The sequence below is a fragment of the Varanus komodoensis genome, unplaced genomic scaffold (genome assembly GCF_004798865.1).
Source record: "Varanus komodoensis strain SLA01 unplaced genomic scaffold, ASM479886v1 scaffold5, whole genome shotgun sequence".
NCBI lineage: Eukaryota > Metazoa > Chordata > Lepidosauria > Squamata > Varanidae > Varanus > Varanus komodoensis.
Window position 1 is genome coordinate 42,611,191 of NW_025336087.1, and position 25,005 is coordinate 42,636,195.

The 25,005-nt window shown below is 41.2% G+C and overlaps 1 protein-coding gene across 1 annotated transcript; it reads left to right on the forward strand.

The window, feature by feature from the left end:
* Positions 1-8,574: 8,574 nt before the first annotated feature.
* FBP1 (fructose-bisphosphatase 1) lies at positions 8,575-24,886 on the forward strand. The gene is made up of 7 exons (XM_044446391.1): positions 8,575-8,893; positions 14,241-14,403; positions 15,665-15,757; positions 17,989-18,129; positions 20,115-20,252; positions 21,431-21,550; positions 24,524-24,886. Exons 1-7 carry the CDS (start codon positions 8,724-8,726, stop codon positions 24,713-24,715), a joined length of 1,017 nt encoding a protein of 338 aa, XP_044302326.1. The 5' UTR covers positions 8,575-8,723; the 3' UTR covers positions 24,716-24,886.
* Positions 24,887-25,005: the final 119 nt, after the last annotated feature.

Genomic DNA, 25,005 nt, shown 5'->3' on the forward strand with positions numbered 1-25,005 from the left:
TTCTTGCTTTCTTTGAAGAACCAAAAAAATAAAAAAAGCATTACTGGTTCTTCCCAGAGTAAATAAAAAACATTCAAATGAATGTGATACAGTGAAAATCAAGCAAACACATGTTAAATATTTGGGTAATGTATGGAACGTTAGAACACCCAAATTTGCTGACAAGTTGCTTCATTTCCCAGTAGTGCATGTAATCCATAGAACTGGGGCATACCACAGAAAAATCCAGTGGAGAAACTGAACCACAGACCACACCTATACAGGAACTCTGTACTAATTCAGTCTGGCTTTTGTGCTGAAGTGGTGTTCTCAGAGACTGCGGTTAATAGTTTTAAGAGTTTTTCATGGTTGCTGAGCTCCAGATGAAGAGAAATTTGATGAAATACAAACCAGGAAGGGGGATCTTTTTTGTTTCCAAAACAAGCATTACTGAATTGTTTGGAAACAAGAAGACAAGATCTGCTTTTAAAAAAGAAAAAACACACAAAATGGGAGGAGTGAGATACAGCGAGTGAGAATGGTAGTTGACTTTATTTTGTTTTGAGAATATTATTAGGCATTCAGGGAATGGCAGATGGCCAAAAAAGCACTCAGTAGAGTTTGTTTGGGTTCCCCTCCCCTTGCCCTCAGTTCTATTCCTTGGGGGAATACTAGAAGGCCAGGATGTTTTCAGCCATTTGTGCTATTTATTCCTCTTTGCCCTCAGTTTTGAGATCTTGCTGGTATTAAGCCGGTAGTTTAACTAGATTTGTTTGAAAGATTCAATTTTAAATTACTTTTTCTCAGCCAGTGCAAATATACTAAGTAGGTATATTTGCATCTGATGAATCAGTAGACTTGGAAGGATAGTACAAGGCTGAATCCAAGAATGAACCTGAGCTTACATAGATAACAGTAATTCTTGCAATTTTCTGTGGCGTTCAGATGCTTAAAGCATCTCTCACACATTACGGTCTTGTCATTCTTAGAACAACAACACTGCATAGTAGGCCACTATCACCATTCCTCTGCTACCGACAGGAAGCTAAGGCTGAGAGAGAAAGATTTGCTGAAATATGATGCACACATCTGGGTCACTAACTTTTGAGCAGACATGCATTATGATTAAGCTGTTACTATCTATGCTGCACCATGCCCTTCGCTTTTGAATCATCATTGCAAATAGATTGGCAGAACAATTCTATACATGTCTCTCTGAATACTGATCTCAACACTTGGGTTCGCTCATATATGTGTGTGCAACCCTTCATATAACCTGGATCTAAACTATTTAGGGATTTAAAGAACAAACCTAGCACCTTAAATTGGGTCTGACAAAGAATAGGCAACCAGGATCACTATTTTTAAAAAATGCTGTAGTGCTCCAAGAATTCTGCATCCAATATCAATTGCAGTTTCCAAATTGTCTTCAGAGGCAGCCCCAGACAGAGTCCTTTATAATACAGGTATAGATGAGTTCTGTTCCAGAGAACATCCTTATGTCGAATTTGTATGTAAGTTAAATCACATAAGCAAGCCAAATGTTTGTCTTAGTTTATGTGTATATTTTGCCTTTCTGGACATATATAAAATGCTTAGGAAACTCCCATATTTGCTAAAACATCTTAAACACAATGCAACATTGTATTAATGATAATATTATAGTAATAAGAAAGTACTGAAGAAAAAGAAAACTGTATGTATGTGTAGGTATACAGTATTGTAAAAAAACACACAAATAAACAGTTCTTAAAACAGTTTAGAAAATTCATGAGGTAACATTAAGCCTAACATTATAGGCTGGAGATAGAACTGGTGCTGGAGAGTGTTTGATTATGCTGATGGGTAGCAAGTTACCACTGTTAGTCACTTTCTTGAAGTAGTCTTCAAGAGTTCTTTGGATAGTCATTTTCTTTTTCTCACCATAAATGGCCTTGTAGCAGCTGAAAGTCTTGTTACAGGGGCAAATGCTAAGGAAAAACCAACAGGAAACTGCCCCCTACACATGCCCTGAAGCACACTGGCTCAAGCCAACACCCAGAACGAAAAGCTATAAATACTGTATCTCTAGGGAACTAGGCTGCCACTGATGACACATTGCCAAATGTGTTGCATAGTTCCCTAGATATACTTCATGTAGCGCATTAGAAATAATCATAACTATCTCTAGTGAATATCTCTAACAAAAAACTGTGACTATATCTAGGGAACTATGTAGCCATTGATGACACATCAGTGTCCCTAGAGATATCAGTGTGCCAGTATCTCAGTTCCCTGGAGATACTCATGGCTTTCCTCTATAGATGCCCATATAGGATTTATGGGAGTCCACATGTTTGTAAGTATGGGTGCAACCTGGATGTTTGTAACCTGGGGGGCTACCAATCTATATGTAAACAGATTTGTATCACTGGAGCAAGGTTTGCTTTGTCTAGGCAACCCATAGTTGTTATTCCCCATCTGAAATTTTCTACACCTCTCTTAGAACAGCATGATAGAAACTGACTTAGAATGTTTCAGCTAAGAGTTCTCTAAATCTAGGGCTGGATTCCTACCAACCCTCATCTCAAGGTTACACAAAACTTTCTTGCTAATACCTGCTTACACTGGAGTAGAAGCAGTGGAAAATGTTATACCTAGTATAATTTCAAAGGCAAATATGACTTCTAGATATATTTCTGTGGTGAAATGTGCCAAGGGGCATGTTTGTTTTTCTATGCCAATCTAAAGATCAAAATCTTCAGCATATTCCATTCCCCTCTTCCATCAGCCTGTTCAGCTTCACCATTCCTTTTTCCCTCCCCTAACATTTCTCAGCCACTCTAGCAATATGTATGCAAGACTTTCAAATTAGCTGGACCGCTAGAAATCTGTTACATATCAACTGGTGTTACCATCACACATGGCAAACTGCTCCATCCTCTCTCACTGCAATGAAATACACTCAGAGGACCTAACCTTTTAAAAGAATGCACATGTTGTGTTCCATTTTCTTGGCCCATCGCACGTTCAGGGCCTCAAACATGTTTCTTTGACAAGAAGGGCTCCCTTTGAGCTGTGAGTTGCCTGTGTCGGGACAAATGGCTGTGGGTGAAAGGCTTTGTGATTTATACAATAAAAATGCATTGCCCCCTGCTGCTATTCTTGTGTAATACATGGAATTCTACATTTCTGAATGGGTCAGTGGGAATGTAAATGAAAGCGTATGTTTAGCATGTTAAATGCGAACCAGTTAAAATGAGACGATTTATTCCTAGAAAATTACATCCTTCTTAAACTGTGCAAAATTATGTTCAGCTGTGTATTACCATTGAAGTGATCTTGGTGGCAGCAGTAAATACAGCTGAAAGAGCAGAGGAAATCCTAGCGACATGCACAAACTTACTTTGGAAAGGTGTGTATAAGCTGTGTCTGTGACTGAGGAGGACAAGGCAGGAATTTCAGAAGTAGAGGCACAACTATTCCTTTTCTACACAATTATGAAAGGAACAATAGCAAACTGACCAGAATGAGATTTTACATTTATATCCCAAAGTTTTCCCTCAAGGAACCCAAAACAGCTTATAGTATCCTCCTTCTCCCCATTTTATCTTAGCAAAAAGCCGGCAAGGCAGGCTAGGCTGACTGGCCCAAAGTCACCTAAGTAGGCTAGCGAACCAAGTTCTTGCAAGCCCTAGCTCAACACTCTCATTACTACACTGCACTCTTACTTCCGAGAAAATGTTTCTAGGATTGTGCTATAAGATGTCTTTAATTAGGTGAAGGTCCCAAATCCATAATTATTTGCAGACAACATATATAAGACGAACTAGTGGTCCTCAATAAAAACTGCTAGTGATGGAATTGTGATGAAAAACCACATCTTCAAACTGGGAAGCCTTTCTCTTAATGCCAACATATAAGGAAGTTTGTAGCTACTCAGAGGTAGCAACTTACACATATGTACATAAAAGCTGCATATGCTTTTTTACATGTATAAATGAACATCCATAAATAATGACTATAATTTAAACAGAATACAATACATCTCGCTATAGCAAGGAAGACAATGTCCTATAAGCCTACTGTCTGCTGTGCAGATGGTAACTCTTCTTATTATGCTTTTTCTTAAATTAGACTAAGGCTAGATGGTGCTTCTGGCAGAGTAAGAGTAAGAATAGAAATGTCCAGATATTTTGTTCTTTTAGTCTCTCTGCCAGCATGGTCAATGGTCAGAAATGCTGGGAGTTCCCTCATGTAAGAAAATGTTTTTGAAGAGAAATTTGTTTTCCAACTGCCTTTCCAATAAAGGACTTTTAAGTAAGATACAGGGGTCATCCTAGAGGTGAAGGAAATGTACTGCCACATGTTTCTTTTGTATTTTATGAGTTCACATATTCCAGACTTAAGAAAAGGTCTAGAAGCCTAAAACAAATGGTGCCCAGGCAAGGAGCTTTCTCACTGTTGATTCAACCAATTATTTATTCATCTGCCCAAAGCAAACCCACACCAGAAGTGCTTACACAGTAACATTCATTCCCTGCATTTGTCTTCTGCTTATGACATGGTGATATAAACAACATACAACTGAAAAACACACAGTTTATTCAAACACTTTGCATATTTCTCTGTCTGATCGAATATGCAGTCAGGAGTCATGGCGTAGATAGCTTAATTTTCCAGCTCTCAGGATATCACAGTAGCCAGGCATGGGCAGTCATCTCTTCAAAATGGGATATAGTTATTCAGACTAATTTCAATGTGCATTATCATTGCTCTCCAAGCCCACTTCATTTGCAATGGAATGGATTAATCAATAATGTTTTACTCTTTGCATGTGCCTGACCCCATGTGGCTGGTATAATCTTAATACTGAACTTCCTTGTATATGGTACTACACTATGAAGAACAACTTGTCAAGCAATATTTCATTAAGGAAAACTGACCTTGTGTACCAAGATCATATTTTCAATAAAGTTTTTGCTTGCTCACCTCACAGAAGAATTCATGAACACCCAGTTCAGCTATGGATTCACTCCAGCCTTCAGCAAGTCTTTCAAGCTCAGTTTTCCTATTTGTAAAATGAAAGCAAACTCTTCACAAACTTGTGAGAATAAAAAATAAGATTATAAGTTGATTTGCTAATCACAACTGTTGTAAAAATAATGATCACAAAATATAATCAGAAAAAATCAATGCTTTGATATTGTTAAAGTATTATTATTTATTAACAACTACTACATCCATCACTATCAACAATAATATAATAGAAGCATGTGTTACCAAACTGTAACCTCATATTAAAGTAGTTCATTGAAACCATTTTACATGGTAAATGAATATGTAAAGAGAGTTAAAAAGCTATGTTAAATCAAGCATTCCTCTGCCTCCTTCTGCTTGCCATGTGCTTGGTGCATGTGTGAAGGGGTTCTGCAAGCATTTTAAAGTACGCCCATACAAGCCCTTCAAGCAGCCCCCAAATACATGACTGCTGGGATGTGCAATGGGGGCACAGCAGAATTGGAGGCCCACAGTATCATGGACCCCAGCTATCTCACACATTCATTTAACATGTTAGGAGCTCTGCATGGACTCCCTGCTGTCTAATATTAAGAGAGGTGCAAATAAGGGACTTGCACTTATGTCAGATTTTTCTTTAAAAAGCAATTAACACTTCGGCAGCATTTGCAACTGTTTACAATTCAGATTGAATATATACTCACACCAGTTTAGTTAGTGGAAAAAGTTAGTGAATTAGTGGTTTTGGCACCTTATACTGTTGTACAAACCAGCGGTTTTATATTCCAGTCCTAGCTTAGCAGCAAGTGCACCCAGCAGCCTGGGCTGTTGCTACCGTGTCCTAAGCACAATAAATGGGGCAAGATCCTCGGCAATGTTGCATGGAGTTTATTGGCCTTTCTAGTTGTAAAACCATTTTTCTTTATTTACACTGTGTAAATAGAAAAGGGCTCATAACTAGGAATTCCAGCACTTTCTTGGTGTGCTTCCCTTTCTTCTTACTAAAAATTTTTCACCATTCCTTCCATATTTTTTTTTTCCTTTTAGGTGTCCAAAAGCAAATGACATCTGACTAACTGATCTTTTTGACTGTACCCCTGAACTGTTTCTGCTTAAATAGAAGCTGGTCCAATTTGAAAACTGCACCCATGGCATTTGCTGCCTGCATTCATGAGGAACAAACAGGAATCAAATATGTAAACATACAATACTGGTTCTTATTTTAAATATATCAATAACCAATAATAGCATATATCATGAGCTATTAGTTGTACTCAGAAAAACAAATCTTGCCAAATCCGCCCCTCTGCCTTACCATAAATGCATCAAAAGATGCCTTAGTTTCTGGTGGTGAAGACCAGATGACCACACTCCATTAGTGGGTAACTGTCAATGTGCAATCTCTGTATATTATAGGCTTGCCAGAGTGCCTCCCTAACCCTTTGTATTTACTTAACTTGACCAGCCTGTTCAAGGTAACTTTAATTTAGAAGGCCTGTCAACAGTATCTAATTAAAGTGTAACCTTTTCTTTATCATGCTGTGATGTGTATCTAATCACTTTCCTATCCATATCAAAGTATCCAATCACCTTCCTGTGTATTGTATTCACTCCCCTTTTGTGCATTCTATATAACCCTACGGGAAGTAGATTGGGTGTTCCTGTCTTGGGCACCCATGGATCCATGTGTTTAATTGTAAATAAACCTAATTGCCCTCGTAAGAAACTGACCATTAGAGCCTTAATTGCAGATTTCAGTGTGACATAGTTTAGATGAAGTTTGAATCTTTTGATATTCTATTTCCTTCCTACTTCCTTAGGAATAGTGCTTTTAGTCTAGAAGATTTTGCCAAATGTCCTTTTTATGTATGTATGTATGTATGTATGTATGTATTTATTTAAAACATTTCTATGCTGCCCCCATCGCAACAAAGCCTCGGGGCGGCTCACAAAGAATACATAAAACATACAATAATAATAATAAAACAATTAAAAGAATAAAAAAACATTTAAAAACCTCCGGTGCATTCTCGGCTAAAACTTTTAAAATCCTAATTAATACAATAATTTAGCAATTAAAATAAGTTTTAAATAAAAAGGTCTTAGCCTGGCGCCGAAAAACAAATGACGGCGCCAGGTGGACCTCCCTGGGGAGCGCATTCCATAGATGGGGCACCACAGCCGAGAAAGCCCTCCTCCAGGTACTCACCCTCCTAATATCATTCACAGAGGGTTCCTGGAGAAGAGCATCCGTTGCTGATTTCAAGGGGCGGGAGTGCATATATGGGCGCAAGCGTTCCTTTAGATATTAGATATTTTTGCACACATGGACATTGTTTGCCATGTAAAACAACTTGATGGAAATGTATTTAAAATTCCATTGCAACTTGTGAGTTCGCCAGGTACAACATATGTGATTGTAGGGCATTAGAGCAGAGAAAGGGCCTTAATACTGAGTCAGTCTTTTGTTCTGTCACACCGATCCGCAATATAGGCTGCACTATAGGCTCGGAATCAGTTTCTTGTCAGGGCAAACAGGTTTATTTACAATTGAATGCATGGACCCATGGGTGCCTAAAATAGGAACACCTCATGTTAATTTCCTTAGGGTTATACAGAATACACAAAAGGGGAGTGAATACAATACACAGGAAGGTGATTGGATACTTTGATCTGGATAGGAAAGTGATTGGATACACGTCACAGCACCATAAAGAAAAGTTACATTTCACTCTAATTAGGTGCCTTTTGACAAGCCTTCTAAACTGAAGTTACCTTGAACAGGCTGGCCAAGTTGCGTAAACAAAAAGGTTACATGTGTGAACTTACAGAGTTAGGGAGCCACTTTAGCAAGCCTATAAAACACAGAGATTACACTTTGACAGTGTAATGGAGTGGGGTCATCTGGTCTTCACCAGCAGACACTGAGGCACCCTTTGTGATCTGTTTATGGCAAGGCAGTTAGGTGGGATGGTAAGAATTGCTTTTCTGAGTACAGTTCCATATAGTCCACTTTGTCAACAATGACCCACAGTAGCTCTTCAGAGTTTCCTGCAGAATTCCCTCCTAGCCATTCTTCCAAGTATCCTCTTTCCCACTGCCTCGCAAAAGAGGGGGAGTTGTTCACCTCGCAAAGAGGGAAATAGGATGCTGTGGTGACCATCAGCAGCCCTAGGGACCTCTGCCACACATCTTCGAGTCCCAGTTCTGAGGCTTCCACTGCTTGGGAGAGGAGCTGAATTTTGGTCCCAGACACCCCAGCTTTAGCTGCTCCACTGTTTGAACCTGAGTCGTCGTGTACGCACTGCGTGCAAGACCAGTCCGAGAAATAACTGGGAATACCGCCCCTCTGCGCGTTCCTGCGTGGCCACTTTCCCCGCCCCTTCGGCCCGCCGCCTCCTGATTGGGCCGTGCCCAACGGGTTCCTGCCTCCCTGCTCCAATCTCCCGCCAGCGGTCGTGCGGCACGCGTCCAAGCTGCAAGGCGGGATTGGGCTGCCCCCCGCCCGCTCTCAGGATTGGGCAACGGAGGAGGAGGAGGCACGGTCCCTCTCCGCCTATCCTTAGCTTGCCCCAAGCGCGGCCACCAGTTCCGCGCTCTAAAAGAAGCCTGGGCCGGGAGGGATCGGCGCTGCCGCCCCCCGCCGATCGCCCCTTGTAGAGAGCGCAGCGCCAGCGGCCACTACTTCCTTCCCTTGCAGCAGCAGCAGCAGCAGCAGCAGCGCTCCCGCTCTTGGCATCCTCATCATGACCGACCGCTCCACCTTTGACACCAATGTGACCACCCTTACCCGCTTCGTGATGGAAGAAGGCAGGAGAGTGCGAAGCACCGGCGAGCTCACCCAGCTGTTGAACGCGCTCTGCACGGCCATCAAGGCGATCTCCACGGCCGTGCGCAAGGCCGGCATCGCTAACCTGTGAGTTCACACGACCACTTCGGCCGCAGGAAGCAAATGGGCCGTGCTGGTGTGCGACCTCTCGGCCCTTCGCCAGGCGTAGAGCTCACGCCAGCCCCGACGCAGCGGCCGCCTGCATTGGGGGGTCAGCAGCATCCCCATCGGACAGCTTGCGAGAGCCGAGCACGGTGTATTGCCCAGACCTTGGTACCCCAGCGGTGTTTGGACTACAACTATCCCCGACCATCGTCCACGATGGCTGGGGATAATGGGGGAGTGGCGGTGGGGAAACCGCACCGTGGCATCTCAGTGGTGCTGCTCCGTGCCATGCACAAAAACGCCTTCTACTTCCCGGTTGGTTCCTGTTAGACGGTGGGGGAGGATTAGCGCAGAGCAGCACCTGCCTCCTCCTACTGAGAGCCACCGATATAATGGAGCAGCTGGAGCAACTGAGCAGGAAGATGAAGAGGTTGTTCCTCTGCTGCTTCTTTATCTGCTCTCTATTTCTCTGGGTGATACAACAGGGCTACCCAGCAATGATGTGAGAACTAGAGAAACCTGTCAGTGCAGGTTTAGGATTATGCCCACAGAAAGCAAGAGCTGCTCTCCTGACCCTCTTGTCAGCCTTCCCAACCTGGTTGCATTGCTCTGCAGCTCTCCTTCTCCCTAACCAGCTACTTCTAAATGGCCACACCAAGGGGGAGTTGTGCCACAAGACACCTGGAAGGCTGCTCTAGGTTGCATTTTAAAAAGTGTTACTTGATCTGCACTCTTTTGCGGTGAGTGGGCCCAGCAGTGGGGACTGGGGTTGCAGGGTTGCTCAAAGATCAAGGGGCTAGGATCACAGTAAGCAAGTGGGTGCAGTGATTGCTCCTGTTTGCCTACTTGATCTTACTGGGGTTCTGCGTATCCTCTCATTATCAGTGCTCTCCTCCTTGACAGCAAGATGGCCCCGCTCTTTCCTACTGTGCTAGCCAAAAAGTGAGGGTGAGTAAGCAAAGCACTGGCTGCTGCTGCTTGCTTGCTTAGCTTCTCTTTCTGTAGTAAAAATGTGCACAAGAGACTCTACACCATTAGATGGATGCGCAGGTGATAGCACAACAGTTGGGCCCCACAATAAACCTTACTATGTCAAACATGGCTTATTATTACTACTACTACTACTGCACTGTATTTATGTGTCATCTTTTTCATTGTGTGAGGAATGAAAGGAAGCTCACATAGCTGCATTTTATCTTCACAACAACAACCCTGTAAAGGAGGTTGGCTTGAGAGTGAGTGAGTGACTGGCCCAAAGTCACACAGTGAGCATCATGGCTGAGTGGGGACAGATCTTCCAGGTGCTTCGTCCACCTGGCACTGCGTCTTGCTTACTCCTGGGCAAATATAGCAGCCTTCCCTAACTTCATTAGAATACATCTTTCAGCGTGCCCTAGCCAATTAGGAGTCGCAGTATTCTCCAACACAGATGGAGAAGGAACACTGAAGTAAAGGGCTGCTTTCTTGATCTTATCCAGATTTCCCTTGATGGTCCTATCCTGGAAACATTTCAGGTAAAACAGGATAGAGAGGTTGGTTTATGGCATTTTAAAGTCCTACAGAAGAAGGAGCTTATTATCGCCCCCACAACCCTTTTGAAAGAAAGGTTTTGACAGAATATTATTTTCTTTGAGTCTTTTAGGACACTGGATAAAGGTGAGCTTCTGCCATCCTTGTTTTCTAAAACCACCACTACCCTTGTAATGCCTCTCACACAGAGGAACAAATACCATATAATTGTGTTTACTTTCTCAGGAACAAGTTATGATGCAAGTGGAACCATTTGCACATTCCATCTTTAGCACACAAAGAAGGATGTCGCCATTTCATCTGTACATCTATTGGGACATACTTTCTTCCGACTCTTGATCATATGATTGCCTCTTCCCATTGCAAGATGAGCCAGCACAGTTTGTAGTTCCCATAATCCCCAGTCAGCCTGCCCATTGTCTGCAATTGTCTGTGCTGGCTGATGTACATGGGGGTTTTAGTCCAACACATTTAGAAGGTAGGCTGACCAAGAATACAGTGGTCTTATTTAGGGATGAATTGATTAAGAAGAAGACAAGGAAATTAAAGAATCTTAAATGGGCAGTGTAAAAAAGTTGCATAAACAGAACTTTTTAAGAACTTTGGTTGCAAGTTTAGCCTTTGTCCTTTTGGATAATTATTTGGACAGCAGTGTTGCCTTAGAGCAAGGTGGTATTTACAGTTCAAGGTACACTTCATGCAGTACGTGAGTCTGCTTCAGTAGTGCATGCATTTTTCTGCTAAATTCAGCCTTGAAAGGACAAAAAAACTGATTTATCCCTCTTTGAAAAATCTATGTTGGGTAATTCTAAGTTTCATTCATTTCATTTGGCAATCTAACCCTGTGCTCAGTACTTGTTGATTAAAATCAGTGAAACTGAAAAGCATTTACCTGTTTAGATCACATCTGGAACAGTTAATTCAAGGGGCTAATGATCCTGGCATATGATTTGTTGCTTCAAGGGATATTTTCAGTTAATGAAAATAACACTATTGTCCACCTTCACAGCTATTTTAAAGTGTTATAGAACTATTAATTGCAGTGAAAAGGTGTTCTCTGTATTGTTTCCCGGGTTGGAATAACCCTTGATTTGATACACTGAAGCCTTCAAGCAAAAGGATGCAGCTGTCAGAGAGCTAGAAGTACTATATCCACCTTGTCTAGGTGCTCCTGCCACCTCTAAGCATGGTATCTGCCATTTTGTACCCCTATAACCTGCACAGTGAAGGGTCTGTCCACCCTCTTTCTCTAAGCAGGGCTGCTCCACAGCAAGTAAGAGGAAAAGGCATTTAATTGTCCCTCACCCTGCATAGACTACAAAGCTAAAGAAAATTTTCTGAATTATTACCAAAGCAGTATGTAAGATATTGCTGCAGGTTTTGACCACATGGGCATGTTTTAATTAAGTACAAGTATTAATATATTACACTCCCCAAATAACACAAAGTACACACCTACAGGGCCTCTTAGTATGCATGCCAAGTTTCAGGTGTCAAGGTATGACAATTTTTTATTTTTTTTATTTGTCCATTTATATCCTGCCTTTTTCCTACAAAGGGCTCAAGGCAGCTGACATCATTCTCCTCCTCCATCTTATCCCCACAACAACCACCCTGTGAGGTAGGTTGGGCTGAGAGTCTGTGACTGGCCCAAAGTCACCCAGTTGGCTCCATGGCCGAGTGGGGACTCGAACCCGGATTGCCTGAGTTCCAGTCTCATGCTCTTAACCACTACGCCACACTGGCTGTATGGCTCATTTTGGCACTATGGCACTGATGATTAGAAAGACACACATCCTCTTTTATTATTATAGATATTCTTGCAGTTGTGAGAAAGTTTAGGGAGTTTTGGGAAGATTTTAAGAAAGCAAATTTGGTGGTAGCTTTTAAGACATAAATGAAATTGGAAAATGATAAAGGTCAGAGTTTCTTTCCTGACAGTTGTGAAAGGTTAAGTTCTTCTTGTCCTTCTTTCTGGACAGGTTGGCTGGGTTGGGAGTTGGGGACACTATACTAAAGTGGTTCCACTCCTACCTGGCCAACTGTGTTCAGATGGTGGTGCTGGGGGACAGTTCTCTGCACCATGGTGATTGTGCTCCAAGGTGCCTCAGGGCTCTGTACTGTTCCCTATGCAACGTACATGTGAATCTCTGGGAGAGGTCATTTGGAGGTGGGGGGCTAGGTGTCACTGGTATGCTGATGACACCCCACTTTACATCTCCTTTTCATCTAACCCTGGGGTGGCAGCGTCTGTTTTGAATTACTGCCTGGTCTCTATAATGGACTGGATATGGGCCAATAAATTGAAGTTCAGTCCAGATAACACAGAGATGCTGTTGGCGAATGGTCCATCTACCCAGAGGGTGCGCATTTCACCAGTCCTGGATGGGGTTGCACTCCCCCTGAAGAACAGGGTCTGCAGCTGGGGGTAGCTCCTGGCCTCAAGACCATAACTTGAGTCTCCAGTAGACTTGGTGGCCAGGAGTGTCTTTCAGCTGCAATTCATTTATGAACTATGGCCCTACCTGGACAGCCAGAACTTCGCCACAGTCACCTACGCTCTGGTAACCTCTTGTCTGGACTACTATAACACAATCTACATGGGGCTGCCCTTGAAGACTGGTACAGGACAGGGTGGCGCAGCTGCTAGTATAAGCAGGATTGAGCGCCCATGTGACACCAATACTTTACCATCTTCATTGGTTACCAGTTGAGTGTCGGTCCCAATTCAAGGTGCTTGTTTTAATATATAAAGTTCTAAATGGCTTCGGACCTAGGTACCTGATCCACCTGTTCCTATATGTACCTATCTGGCCGCTAAGATCTATTCCAGAGGCCCTTCTGAAAGATCCATCTTCTAAGGAAGTAAGGAGGATGGCTAATGGGGGGTGCTTTTCAGTAGTTGCACCCCACTTGTGGAACAGCCTCCCAAAAGCAGTTCACCCAGCGCCCTAACTACAATCTTTTTGGTGCCAGACAAAAACAGTTTTATTTTCTAGGCATTTCAATAACTGATTTTATTTGGGTAAGTTTTAAGTTGTATTAACATGGATCATTTTAAATTAACAGGCCCTCACCTGTGTATTGCTTTGTCTTATTGTTATGTGTATACTTTATTTTTAATTGCTGTTTTTATTGTCACTGTGTTTTATGAATTGTGATCTGCTCAGAGGGCCTTTGGACTGATGCAGCAGACAATAAGTCTATAAAGAAATAAATATGGGAAGAACCAGTCAGACATCCCTCTAAACCATAGCTTTGTGTGATGAGAATGACTTCATTGCTTCCCTTCTTCTCTGGTATCACCATAAGTAGGAGTTTGGGAGTTTTTATATCTGGTTTAGAATACCCAGCCTAACAATCTCAATAATCTTAGCTATGATTTGTTTAATACGAGCCAATTTCAAACCATAGGTGATGAAGCAGTATTGTTTAAATGAACCACAATTAGCAGTAGTTGATTAAAATAGTAATTCTACGTTTCTAAACTCCCCTTGGTGGTCACACCAGTGGGTGAAGGGATCAGGGAGAAGCATGCATATCTGTGTGTAAATACGTATTTTCTGACCACTTTACTAATTATCAAACTGCAATTGTTTATTGAAAGAGATTGTGTGTTCTAGTGGATTATAGTAAGGCACATTGGAACCAAGGTCCTGGGGGTCTGTGTGAGATATTCAGATTTGATACAAGAGTGCCTGAGACTTATGCCTGGCTTGTTTAAAACCATCACACATACAAACGAAATTACTTCTTCAGTGATAATGGATCTTCTGATGATCTTTTTCCCTTGGTTCAGTTACGGAATTGCTGGCTCTACCAATGTGACAGGAGACCAAGTGAAGAAGCTAGATGTTCTTTCCAATGACATGGTGATCAACATGCTCAAGTCATCATTCACAACTTGTGTGATTGTGTCAGAAGAAAACAAAGATGCTATCATTGTGGAGGAAGATAAACAAGTCAGTCTAACAACTTTTCCAAGGCTTACTTTCAGAGCAGTATTTAGCAACGTAGAAATGAATCAAAGTCAACTTTTGATGCAGGACTAAGGGCAACAGGGTCCTGAATGCAGAAATGTAAACAAATGTATTGATGGTAGCTTAGGACATTCCAAGGGAAAGATGGGATTTCTCTTCTTGTATTTCTGTCATGCAAGGCCAGGCCTGCCATTAGTCAAAGTGAAGCGGCTGCCTCAGCAAGCTCATTGTGGGTGCTACAAAAGGATGGGGAATGGTTAATTATTTAATGGTTGTCCTTTAACTGCCAGGATGTAAGGTGCTTGTGCAATTTCCTGCCTCAGATGCCAAATAAGTTGGCTGCCCAGGAGGAATGTGTCCTTGATCCAGGGCAGGGGGGTATTTGCTGCTCTCCTGCAGGCAGAAAAATGCCTTGGACCAGCCCTACCCTAATAAAGAGAAAGAACTGGGGCAGAGGGGACTGTTTAAATCTGCCGCTGCCTGTGATTCTCCCCATAAATAGTTCCTAGTGTTGTTTTAAAGCCTCCATGCCAGTTTTCAAAACTGCAAGTGAACCTAAATGCTTTAAGTGTACAAACAACTGTAAGTGAACAAACAGCATCAAGTAGACATTTGTAGCAGAGAATTGGTGGGTGTATGATAGATTTGGCTCACCAGTCCTCCCCTGCTTTGGTCTGCATTTTTCATTGTTAAAGCAAATGTGGACTTGGAATGATATGTATACTGAGATAACTAAGCCAAGGCCAAACCAGATGTTTTTACAATAGCCTGTTGCTCTTCCTGAAGATTTTATACATTCATATATAATGAAAGACATTATGAAGAGGGCATATAGTGGCAGAGATGTCTTGAAGGACTGTGCCCTCCTGTGATGAGCCTGAAGGGCACAGCCTTGACTGGACCATTTCCCCTTGACTGGACAGTGGATGACCGAAATAGACCTTAAAGATGCAGTTGCAGCTATATCTTTCTCCATCCACACTTTTATATAGTGCAAATGCAGAAACCCCAGTATGGATCAGAATCCTAGCAAGGTAATAGAGATAATAGATCTTGAATATGGCAGGCTCTTCTTCATTTATGAGTCCAACTGAGTATTAACTTTTTAAACACTAAATAGACAACATTGCAAACAAGTTGCCTGAAATCTCATTCAGCCAGAGTATTTACAGTAAAAATATTGTGGTTTTGCATATACACCCCTTATTTGCTTAAAGTGAATTCAAATGCTTCTGTCTTGTAGGGTAAATATATTGTCTGCATGGATCCACTTGATGGCTCTTCTAACATTGACTGCCTTGTTTCCATTGGAACCATTTTTGGAATCTACAGAAAGGTAGGACACATTTAATGGTTGCTTGTGCAAATGGTGTGATAATATGAATAACTACTCATATAGCAGTCTATTTTGAGCCATTCAATTTACCATGAGGTAACTTTCAAAAGAGGGAAGTAATGTTATTTGCAGCATAATATGGAAATCCACAATGTACTTCTCAAAGCACTTCCACCACTAAGATTTTAGCTAACTTGTGTAGGGATCTAATTTGCACATGTCATCTTGACCGGCAGGTGCCCTGTTTGAAGAAACCTGAAGTTCTGGATTATCATGAGTTTAATATGTCATTTGTTTCTGTTCAAGCCACACCCTGCTATTCTTCCAATTCTAGGACTCTGGGTGCTGTAGTAGTGGTTACTTAGCAAATCCCCAGAATGTTTATTACATCAGCCAAACAGAAAAATAAGGACCGGATTACACTAAGGATCAAATCTAAGGTCAACAAGCATAAGATTAATAGATTCCTCTGCGGAGATGCTCTCTTAGGAATAAACTACACATTGCTTTAAAATTATTGCTAGCAGCTGGTGTACTCTCTTTCACAGGACACACACCAATACCTCCAAATGAGGAGGTTTAATCCTTCCCTCCCCAGTTATGATTTTACCAATAATCACTCCTTCAGTGTGACAACAGAGTTAGGAATAAAAGGCCTGTGTTTACTAATGGGGACCTTTTAAACCTCATACCTGCCTAGGATGGAGAAGGAGGAGATTATTGATAAAACTGCGGCTGGGCAGGGAGGAATGAAATTTCCTCTGTCAGAGACCCAGTAAAGATCAAGGAAGGGAGAGCTCAATTGTTTAAAAAAAGAGAGCAGAAAAAACGAGCAGCAGTGAGCTTCCAGGGCTACTGCTTGGGAGGCAGAATGTTGGCTTGATGAAATTGTGATATGCTCTGGCAAGACAGTTCTTATGGGCTGTCATGGGAAATTTGTCCTGTTCCCTTGAAGACCAAGCACAAGACTGCCTTGTAGTGATTCCTGCATTCACTATACTACCTCTCCTCTTCTCCCTTTTCTCTGCAATACACCTAATCACTTTGCTTCCCATCAGCCCTAGTGCTAAATTTTCCTCTTGAGCAGCATAACAATAGTTTTGCTGACTTTCAAAGTTAGCACTTGAGTAAGTAGAATAAATGCTCCTCCCTCATTACTAATGAAATATTTTTAAATTATTGCCAGGTCTTCATGGGTATTTATTAAATATGCAAATATTTTTTATTTATTTTAAGATATTTTAAGCTGCCTTTGAGGGTAACAGCTTCTCAAGGCAGTATACAGAATGAAAACTATACTACAGAGATATTAAAATAACTAGATATTTAAGAAAAGTTTTTAAAAATCAAGTTGACTGATTACAAAAAATCAAGGTGTGTATTTACCTACCAGTTTTGGGTGAAGTTTTAGGGAAGAAAAGAGGGCCTCAAAGTTTGTCAGAGTCCCTTGACTCTGCTGGAAATATTATGGATTCAAAATAGCTTTCCCAGCTGTGCCACACAGTGGAACCTAGAGGCTTGGCATTAACACACTGCCAGAGAACCCTGGCAGCATGAGTCCAGTGGCTGGATGAATCCTCAGGCAGCCCAGAGATGGGAGGTCTACTGACATGAAATAAGCCATGCCACTTGCGTCCTTTCAGCCTGATACCTTTGGGGTTCCATGATACAGTTCCTCTGAGTCCAAACCTCTCCAAAAGATTATTTAAACATTGAGAATAAATGCTTGGGCACATAGTAATTTCAGATAGCATGAGTATTAAACCATGGAACCTGTGCTCCTCCAAATGTTTTGGACTACAGTTCCCATGATACCTCTGCATTGAGGGACACAAGTTGCCCACCCTTGTATCAAACGCATTACTGGGCCATTTGTCAGGGTTGTCAATCACATGCTATTATGCAACCTAATTCTAGAAGTGCTGAAATCTCTGCTATGTGCCAATAGCAAAGATATTTGTTGACAAAGCAGATTTACTGAAATATCCAAGCAACCTACAAACTGTTTGTTATACTGAAGTGCAAGGCAAGTATTCCATGGAACTGATAGTTGGACTGAGAGGAAATGCTTCTACACTAAATGAAGCAGTTCAGCCCTGCTCATGTCAGCTATATGGAGTTCCCTTTAGTAAATGCGTTTGTCCCTTCCCATCCAGCTGTCTTTCTCTAATCTTTAAGGCTAAAAATATGAAATGTATAGATTTTTAAGTTTCTTGTCTCTCTTACTCAAGGTTTCATCTGGTGCACCCTCAGAGAAAGATGCTCTGCAGGCTGGGCGTAACCTTGTGGCAGCTGGCTATGCCCTCTATGGCAGTGCTACCATGCTTGTTCTGGCTCTGGAATGTGGCGTCAACTGTTTCATGCTTGATCCGGTATGGATTGTCCGTGAAAATGTCATTGTCTGTGCGTGTGCAAGAGAGGTACAGAGAGAGAAAGAAGGAAACGTTTTTAGTATTTATAAAAATAAGAAATGATTTTTTCACTAAGGGAAATTCACAGAACAGATCCCATTTTTAACATGTCATGTGAAATCATGAAGCAATTTTCTCAAAGGAGCAAAACAAAAATCCACATACGTTAGCAAAGAAAGACTAGGTCCCCTGTGCTGGACCCAGAAGCCTAAGTTCCAGTCCTTACCTGGCTGTGCTGCTGCAGCCCTGCTCTCTTCTCATTTTCTAGATAAATCTATGATTGAAAGTCACGGGGTTGTTATGGGATGAACTGTTTTGGAGACACCCTTCAAACTGAACAGCCATCTGAAGGATCAAAAAGAAGAAAAAGAAAAAGCAGATGATGGTGCAGTCTGTGTAATAAACTGAGTCCAAATAAATAATAGATGGGTGTTATTTTTATTTCTTATTTTTAGAATGAATTTGTTGTAAACCGTCCTGAGATGTCTAAGCATGGGACAGCATAGCAAATTTTTAAATAAATAAATAAATCGTGTAGGGGAATCAGATCTCTTGGTTTTTGCAGAAAAACAGGACTCGCTACAAAATGCACAAACAGCAGACGATCATGAATCACATGCAATTTCATGTTTTGAAAGCTTTAAGAAAGCCAAAGGCTTCTTTCTGTTCCAGCATTAGGACCAACTACATATTGTCTTTAATATGGAGTATATAGCTATAACTTTCTTACTTAAAAAGTATAAGGCCCAGATTGGGATCCTTCATATGGAGAAGGCGTTTTTGGAGATAAAAGTGCATTTGCCTCCAGTACATATCAAGATCCCTGTGCAGGGCAAAGGTCTGAAGCCTCCTATCCCAGTTTTATTTCTGAATAGGACAATGGCTGCATGCTACCTATTCAATGTGACATATAGTTTAGTGTATTCACCCTTTGGGTAGACCATTCTAAGAATTTTATAATGGAAAACATCCATATTTACTCAGTAGCTGTTTCAAAACAAGGCTACCTTCTGTATCCTAACAAAATTATGTTAACAGATGTCCTTGTACACTTTCAGCTTGCATCCTGGTACCTTAAACAGTAAGTTGGGGCATTCGTGTATGTTGTCGTCATTAACATTCTGGACGGTTTAATATATGCAGTAAAGTACATGTTTCAGTGTGGCTCATTCTATATAGCTGGTGTTAGAATTTCTTTCTGGAGGAAGCAAGGATGAACCACCTTGCTTGAACTTTACCATTTCTATTTAGTTGCAAGCAACTGTAGTTTGACGTTTCATATAACTATAGAATGATATATTTTCTAATATCTGTGGTATTAATGTCTTTGGTAGCTGCATGTAATTTTTGTGTGTTTTAGTCATTAGACTATGTTTTGTATTTGTAGTGACATTTTTTCTTAAGTAACTGTGAAAGGATAGGCAAGACTTATGGATAATAAGTTTCAGTATAGAACAGACTTGTTTAGTTGCTCCAATCCATCTCGAGAAACTATTATAGTCAATTACTATTTTTGGAAAACATATTCCTTATTGCTTGTTAATAGCTCCACAAGGGAATTGAAGGAATTGGACCTGCTTGGCAGGATGACATAGATTGTTCAGCTGACCAAATTTACAGACATGCACCGTTCTGCAAGTTCTCGCTTGTCAGGTAGTTATGGTGCATGTGGTTGGATCATGATTTTGAAAACTGTGAGTTTAATTCAACATTGCCTGATGTAGTGGGACTTGCCCCTTCCACTGCATGCTCCCCAAATCTGCTACATAGGCGTCCTGAACTCCCCAGAGTAGATGTGGAGGGCACATAGTGGAATAGGAATCAGAAGTTTCTGATCTATTGCTAGATGGACAGTGATGGACAGAACCTCATGGGTGAACTTTAATCAGGTACAAAGTATATCTGCTATACAAATGACAATGCCTTCTTTCTTTCTTTTATACTAGGCTATTGGGGAATTCATTTTGGTCAACCGGGATGTAAAAATCAAGAAAAAAGGAAAGATCTACAGCATCAATGAGGGATATGCTACATACTTTGATCCTGCTGTTACAGAGTATCTTAAGAAGAAGAAGTTTCCAGAGGTAGATTTTCATGTTCTACAAAGAAATGTCAAAGCAATATACACAGAAACAGAGCAAGTCAGAAGGGGTCTCCCGGGCCATCTAGACTGATACCCTGGCTCCAGCTGGATCCACTCATGACATGCCTACCATGTGCATGTCACACAGGGCGTAAGAAGCCTTTGAAGACCATGTTGTCTGTTTTATGGAGACGTACAGCAGGTTGAATCCAGATATTCCCTTGCATTCACAGAGTTGGACCCAGGATCTGTATTCTGTGAACAGAAAGGCTCCAGTCATGGAGAGTGCCCTCTGGCTAATTTTTTAGGGATCTCCCTCTCCATCTTCACCCCAGTTCACCCCATTAAGTAGGTCCCTTGATCCTTTCAGTAGCATTTCCAGGGGGCAGAGAGACTGCCTTGGGGAGGATGAAGCAAAGGGGTCCAGTAGAGATAGCATCTATGGATTGAATCCCATCTTTTTTACAGAATTTGGGTACAACTTTGTGCATTCGATATGACATTCTGAGTTAGGCTCTAGGGTAATAAGAGTCACAGTGGCATGTTCAAAAAGCTGTAAGAGCTGGCACAAGCACTAGAAATGTTCTTCATGAAAGCTCTTTAAGGAAGGGAGTGGAGAAAAATATACATGTGCCCTGTTACCTAAGCAATGGCACAGCCCTCTTCTTCACTGCGTCACAGGGAAACTGCAATAAGTTGTAGCAAATGCAGTAAATTAGGCATATTTTCAATTCTTATGTGGGGTACTGCAAGTAATCTTTGCATGATTTTTCTACCATACAGGAATTTTGTAATTGAGGTATTTCCCTGAGCACAACCGCAGTGTTAATTAGAGGATGAAATGTAAATGTTCTGACGCATCCATTCGATGCTTTTGTACACACATGGCAAGCTTCAGCTTTTGCCTATTTCTTGCTTTTTTGTGTGTCTAAAGGGTCATGATTGTCGTGTCTGTAAAGCTTATTTCCCAAGGGTGAGTTTAGGGGATATAGGCATCTTTCACTTACTGGGAGACTTCCTGCCCTTCCTATTGGATGCACCGATTCAAGAAGGGACAAGTGTACAGCTATCATCTTGACCTGTCTAAAAATGGGATTAGTTGTTACCCTCTTATCACCAATTTGGAAGATGTGGTGCCTTAAAAGAAATGTTTATCCTAATATTTTATTTGGGCAACAGGATGGTAGCTCTCCCTATGGCAGCAGATACATTGGTTCCATGGTTGCTGATGTACATCGTACACTGGTTTACGGAGGAATCTTTCTATATCCAGCCAACTCACAAAGCCCTCATGGAAAGGTAACATTAAATGCATGCTTTTATTTATTTTTTAAAGCATTTCTGTATTGTATGATTAGCATAAAGTTCTCAAAACAGTTTACACAATATAATTAAAATACACACAATCCAGCAATTAAAACAACATAAAACAGATTTTACATCTGATGGCTTTATTATCATCAAGTTTTATAACTGAACATACCTCTCCATACATTTTCTGAAGTCAAGCCATCGCACTTCTGGCAAAGACACAGGAAAATGTGTGGCTGTATTTGACTAAAAGCTGGGGAGGGCCCCCTTTGTTTCAGACACTGTCTCTGCACTGCAGGATGCATCACCATTGGGCAATGTCATGATGATGACAAGTCAGCCTTGTCCCGTCTGTCCCCCACCCCCCGCCCCAAGTAGTATTGGACTACAGCTTCAAACATCCCCCAGCCAGCTGGGAACTGGGCAAGGCTGAAGTAACATTTGTGCTGGGTGAAGCATCCTTCCAAATTGCTGAGACTTCTACAGAAGTGTACTTTACTAAAAGAACAACATCCCATCAGTTATCTTGTAGGTAGACAAGAAATGATTTTTTTCTTCCAAAAAAGAACCAGATAAGGTGTGGTGAATCCCACTTTTTCTTTTTCAAGGCAGATATTTTAGCTTCTTTCTGTGAATCATATGAAGACATGATAGGTAGCAAGCTGGATAGCAACTCCGTCTATTTTCTGCTGAGGCATCAGTATTCATGTACTGACAAAGATTAAATGTGCCATGAAGTTACATGACTTGCTATGGCCACTAGGTGGCTTTCTTTTTCTTTCTCAATCAGTTAATGTGAGCTCTGATGCTTTATGGCTTAGTTACTGGAAGTGTTCAGCTCTAAAAATGTGGAGTGGGCTTTGATTCAGACTGCTGCTCAAGCAACATGTTTATAAATGCTTTCCTATATAAAATATAAAGTTCAGTCATTGGAAAATTAGCCCACTAGGGAATGCACTGGAATCAAACCTTTATACCTTTCCTGAAGAAGTGCTAATTTTTTACACTTGGTCCATACGGGACCAATTAAAAATAGTATCCCTCTCTTAAAGTGAATTGAGCCACAGTGTAACACTCAGGATTCTGACAATTCACTTTATGTATATATAACCACTTAGAAAGGTTTTTAATATGTTCAGCAGAATATAAATTAATAAATAAAATAGCACTAACAGACTATACATTACATCAGTTACCTAGTGTGTACTTGAGGCTTTTTAGGGTACATTTCTGATTTGAATCAGAACCATTGGCATCAGTGGAAGTTCTCTCTTCTGCTTTCTTAACTTTTATGCAAGAGGGCAGGAACTGGGAAACACGTGTGGAGACAAGGTGAGATTTAATTCTTCCCTTCCAATGAATGGTGGTCCTGATCCAAATCAGTATTCTGTCAGTGCCTAATTTAAAGGAAAAAAACCTTGGTGAAACACTACACAATTAACAAAATGTATACTTTGACCCCAAGCTAGGAATACTGGGGAAACATCCTAATTCAGACCTGAGGCAGCATCAATCTTAATTTATTTGTAATTGTTTTGTTGGTAGTTTTTGATCATTGGCATGGTTAAAACAGCAACATATTCTGCTCCACAAAAGAACTACCACTTTTTAGCTCTGAGAAATGCATTCATTCACTTACAACCCTTTTCAAAAGGCATTCAGGTATAATCTCAACCTTCAATCATTAAAAAGCAGAACAGTGTTTTCTATGGTGAGCTCTTTCCCAACTCATAGACAAGAACCTGTATTTATTCAGCACAAAAGCTAACTCACATTTTGAAACTCTTTGAATGTTTGTTCCAGCTTGTTGATATGAGGCAGTTACTCATTTACACAGAAAGTCACAAACAGAACCATTCTCCTTTAGCTAGAGACACAACAAGACTTTTGGGACCATCATTTATTGATAGTTCTTGTCCTCTTGCACAGTTTTATGGCTTGAACTATGGCTTTATGTACATACTTACTCAAAAGCTTTTTTTTGTTCTCTCTCCCAATTCTATTCTCACAACAAGCATATGAGGTTTCATGGATGGGTGGGGATTTGAATTTATGCTGCATCACTCTTTACCATGACAGTCTGCTGATTCTGGTAAAGGGGTCGTACTGTCTGCTGCTGAATAACATGTGGAATTCAGACATGAAACCTTAATTTCCTATGCTAAGATTCCAGTTTGAAATGTGCTGATTAGGTGGGACCATCCCATTGCTGCCGTGTGTCCACCTCCATGATTGCCTAGACCTCTGTATACAGGCAAAGCATGCACAATGCCTGCCCTGTTAATAATTAGGCTTTGTTAAAAACCTGATTGCAGTGTATGGGGACGATATATCTTGGAGGAAGAGAGTGTTTGCTGAAATATCCCCAGTAGCCACTCCTGTGAAAATGCCTTCTGCTGTGCAGTTAGGCTCTGAAATCTCCATTGAGACACTGCAGGCTCTTCTTTAAAAGTCTAAAAATAGTGCTGGGTGGGTGTGTCTAGCACAGAAAATTTCTTATTTCTGATCAGCAACTACCAGGAGGGAAATAATGTGTGGCTTGGGCTAGGAAAGAGGCCAGAATACTAAAGGTTCACCCCACCCAGACTGCTGGAGGCTCCCATTCCTGATAATTATTATTATAATGTTATACTTATATCTCACCTTTCTTCCTCTTGTGAGGAAGCAAAGGAGGCTTACAGGGTTCTCCTCCATTTTATTTTGACAACAACCACCCTGTGAGGTACAGTAGGCTGAGAGTAAGTACCCAAAGTTACCAGCGAGCTTCACAGCCAGGTGGGGACTAGAACCTAGTTCTGCTGCGTCGCAGTCCAGCACTCCCACAAATATACCACACTGCTGTAAAAATCCGCATACACAGGTCACTATAGAAGTATAGTGTATTCTCGTGAACATAATTCTGAACATTTACTTGATTGCAGTGCAAATACAACACTGATCTCTCGCCTTGTGTAATTCCAGTTAAGGCTACTCTATGAGTGCAACCCCATGGCTTTTATCATTGAGAGAGCTGGAGGAATTGCAACAACAGGCAAGGAGGCAATCTTGGATATTAAGCCTGAAAATATTCACCAGCGCGTGCCTATAGTCTTGGGATCCCCAGACGATGTGCAGGAATACATAGCCTTGTTCAAGAAGTATGCAGCAAAATGAGGAGAAGAGGCTTGCTACATCCACAAATGAAGTGCCCTTACCAACCAAGGATCACACTGTGCAATACTGTTTGACTGTGAAGCCATTCCTGGAGTGCATTAACTTCATAATGCACAAAAAGTGTACTTAATGCAAACTTTTAATGTGCCATTAAAAGCAAATTTAAGAGAAGCTATTTTATTTTTACATAGTCCAATCTTGCATTTTATAGGCCACATCAATGGAATATTGATGCAGGCAGTCTGTAAACTATATTATATGCCACTGCAGGTTTAATGTTGTTTTTAAGA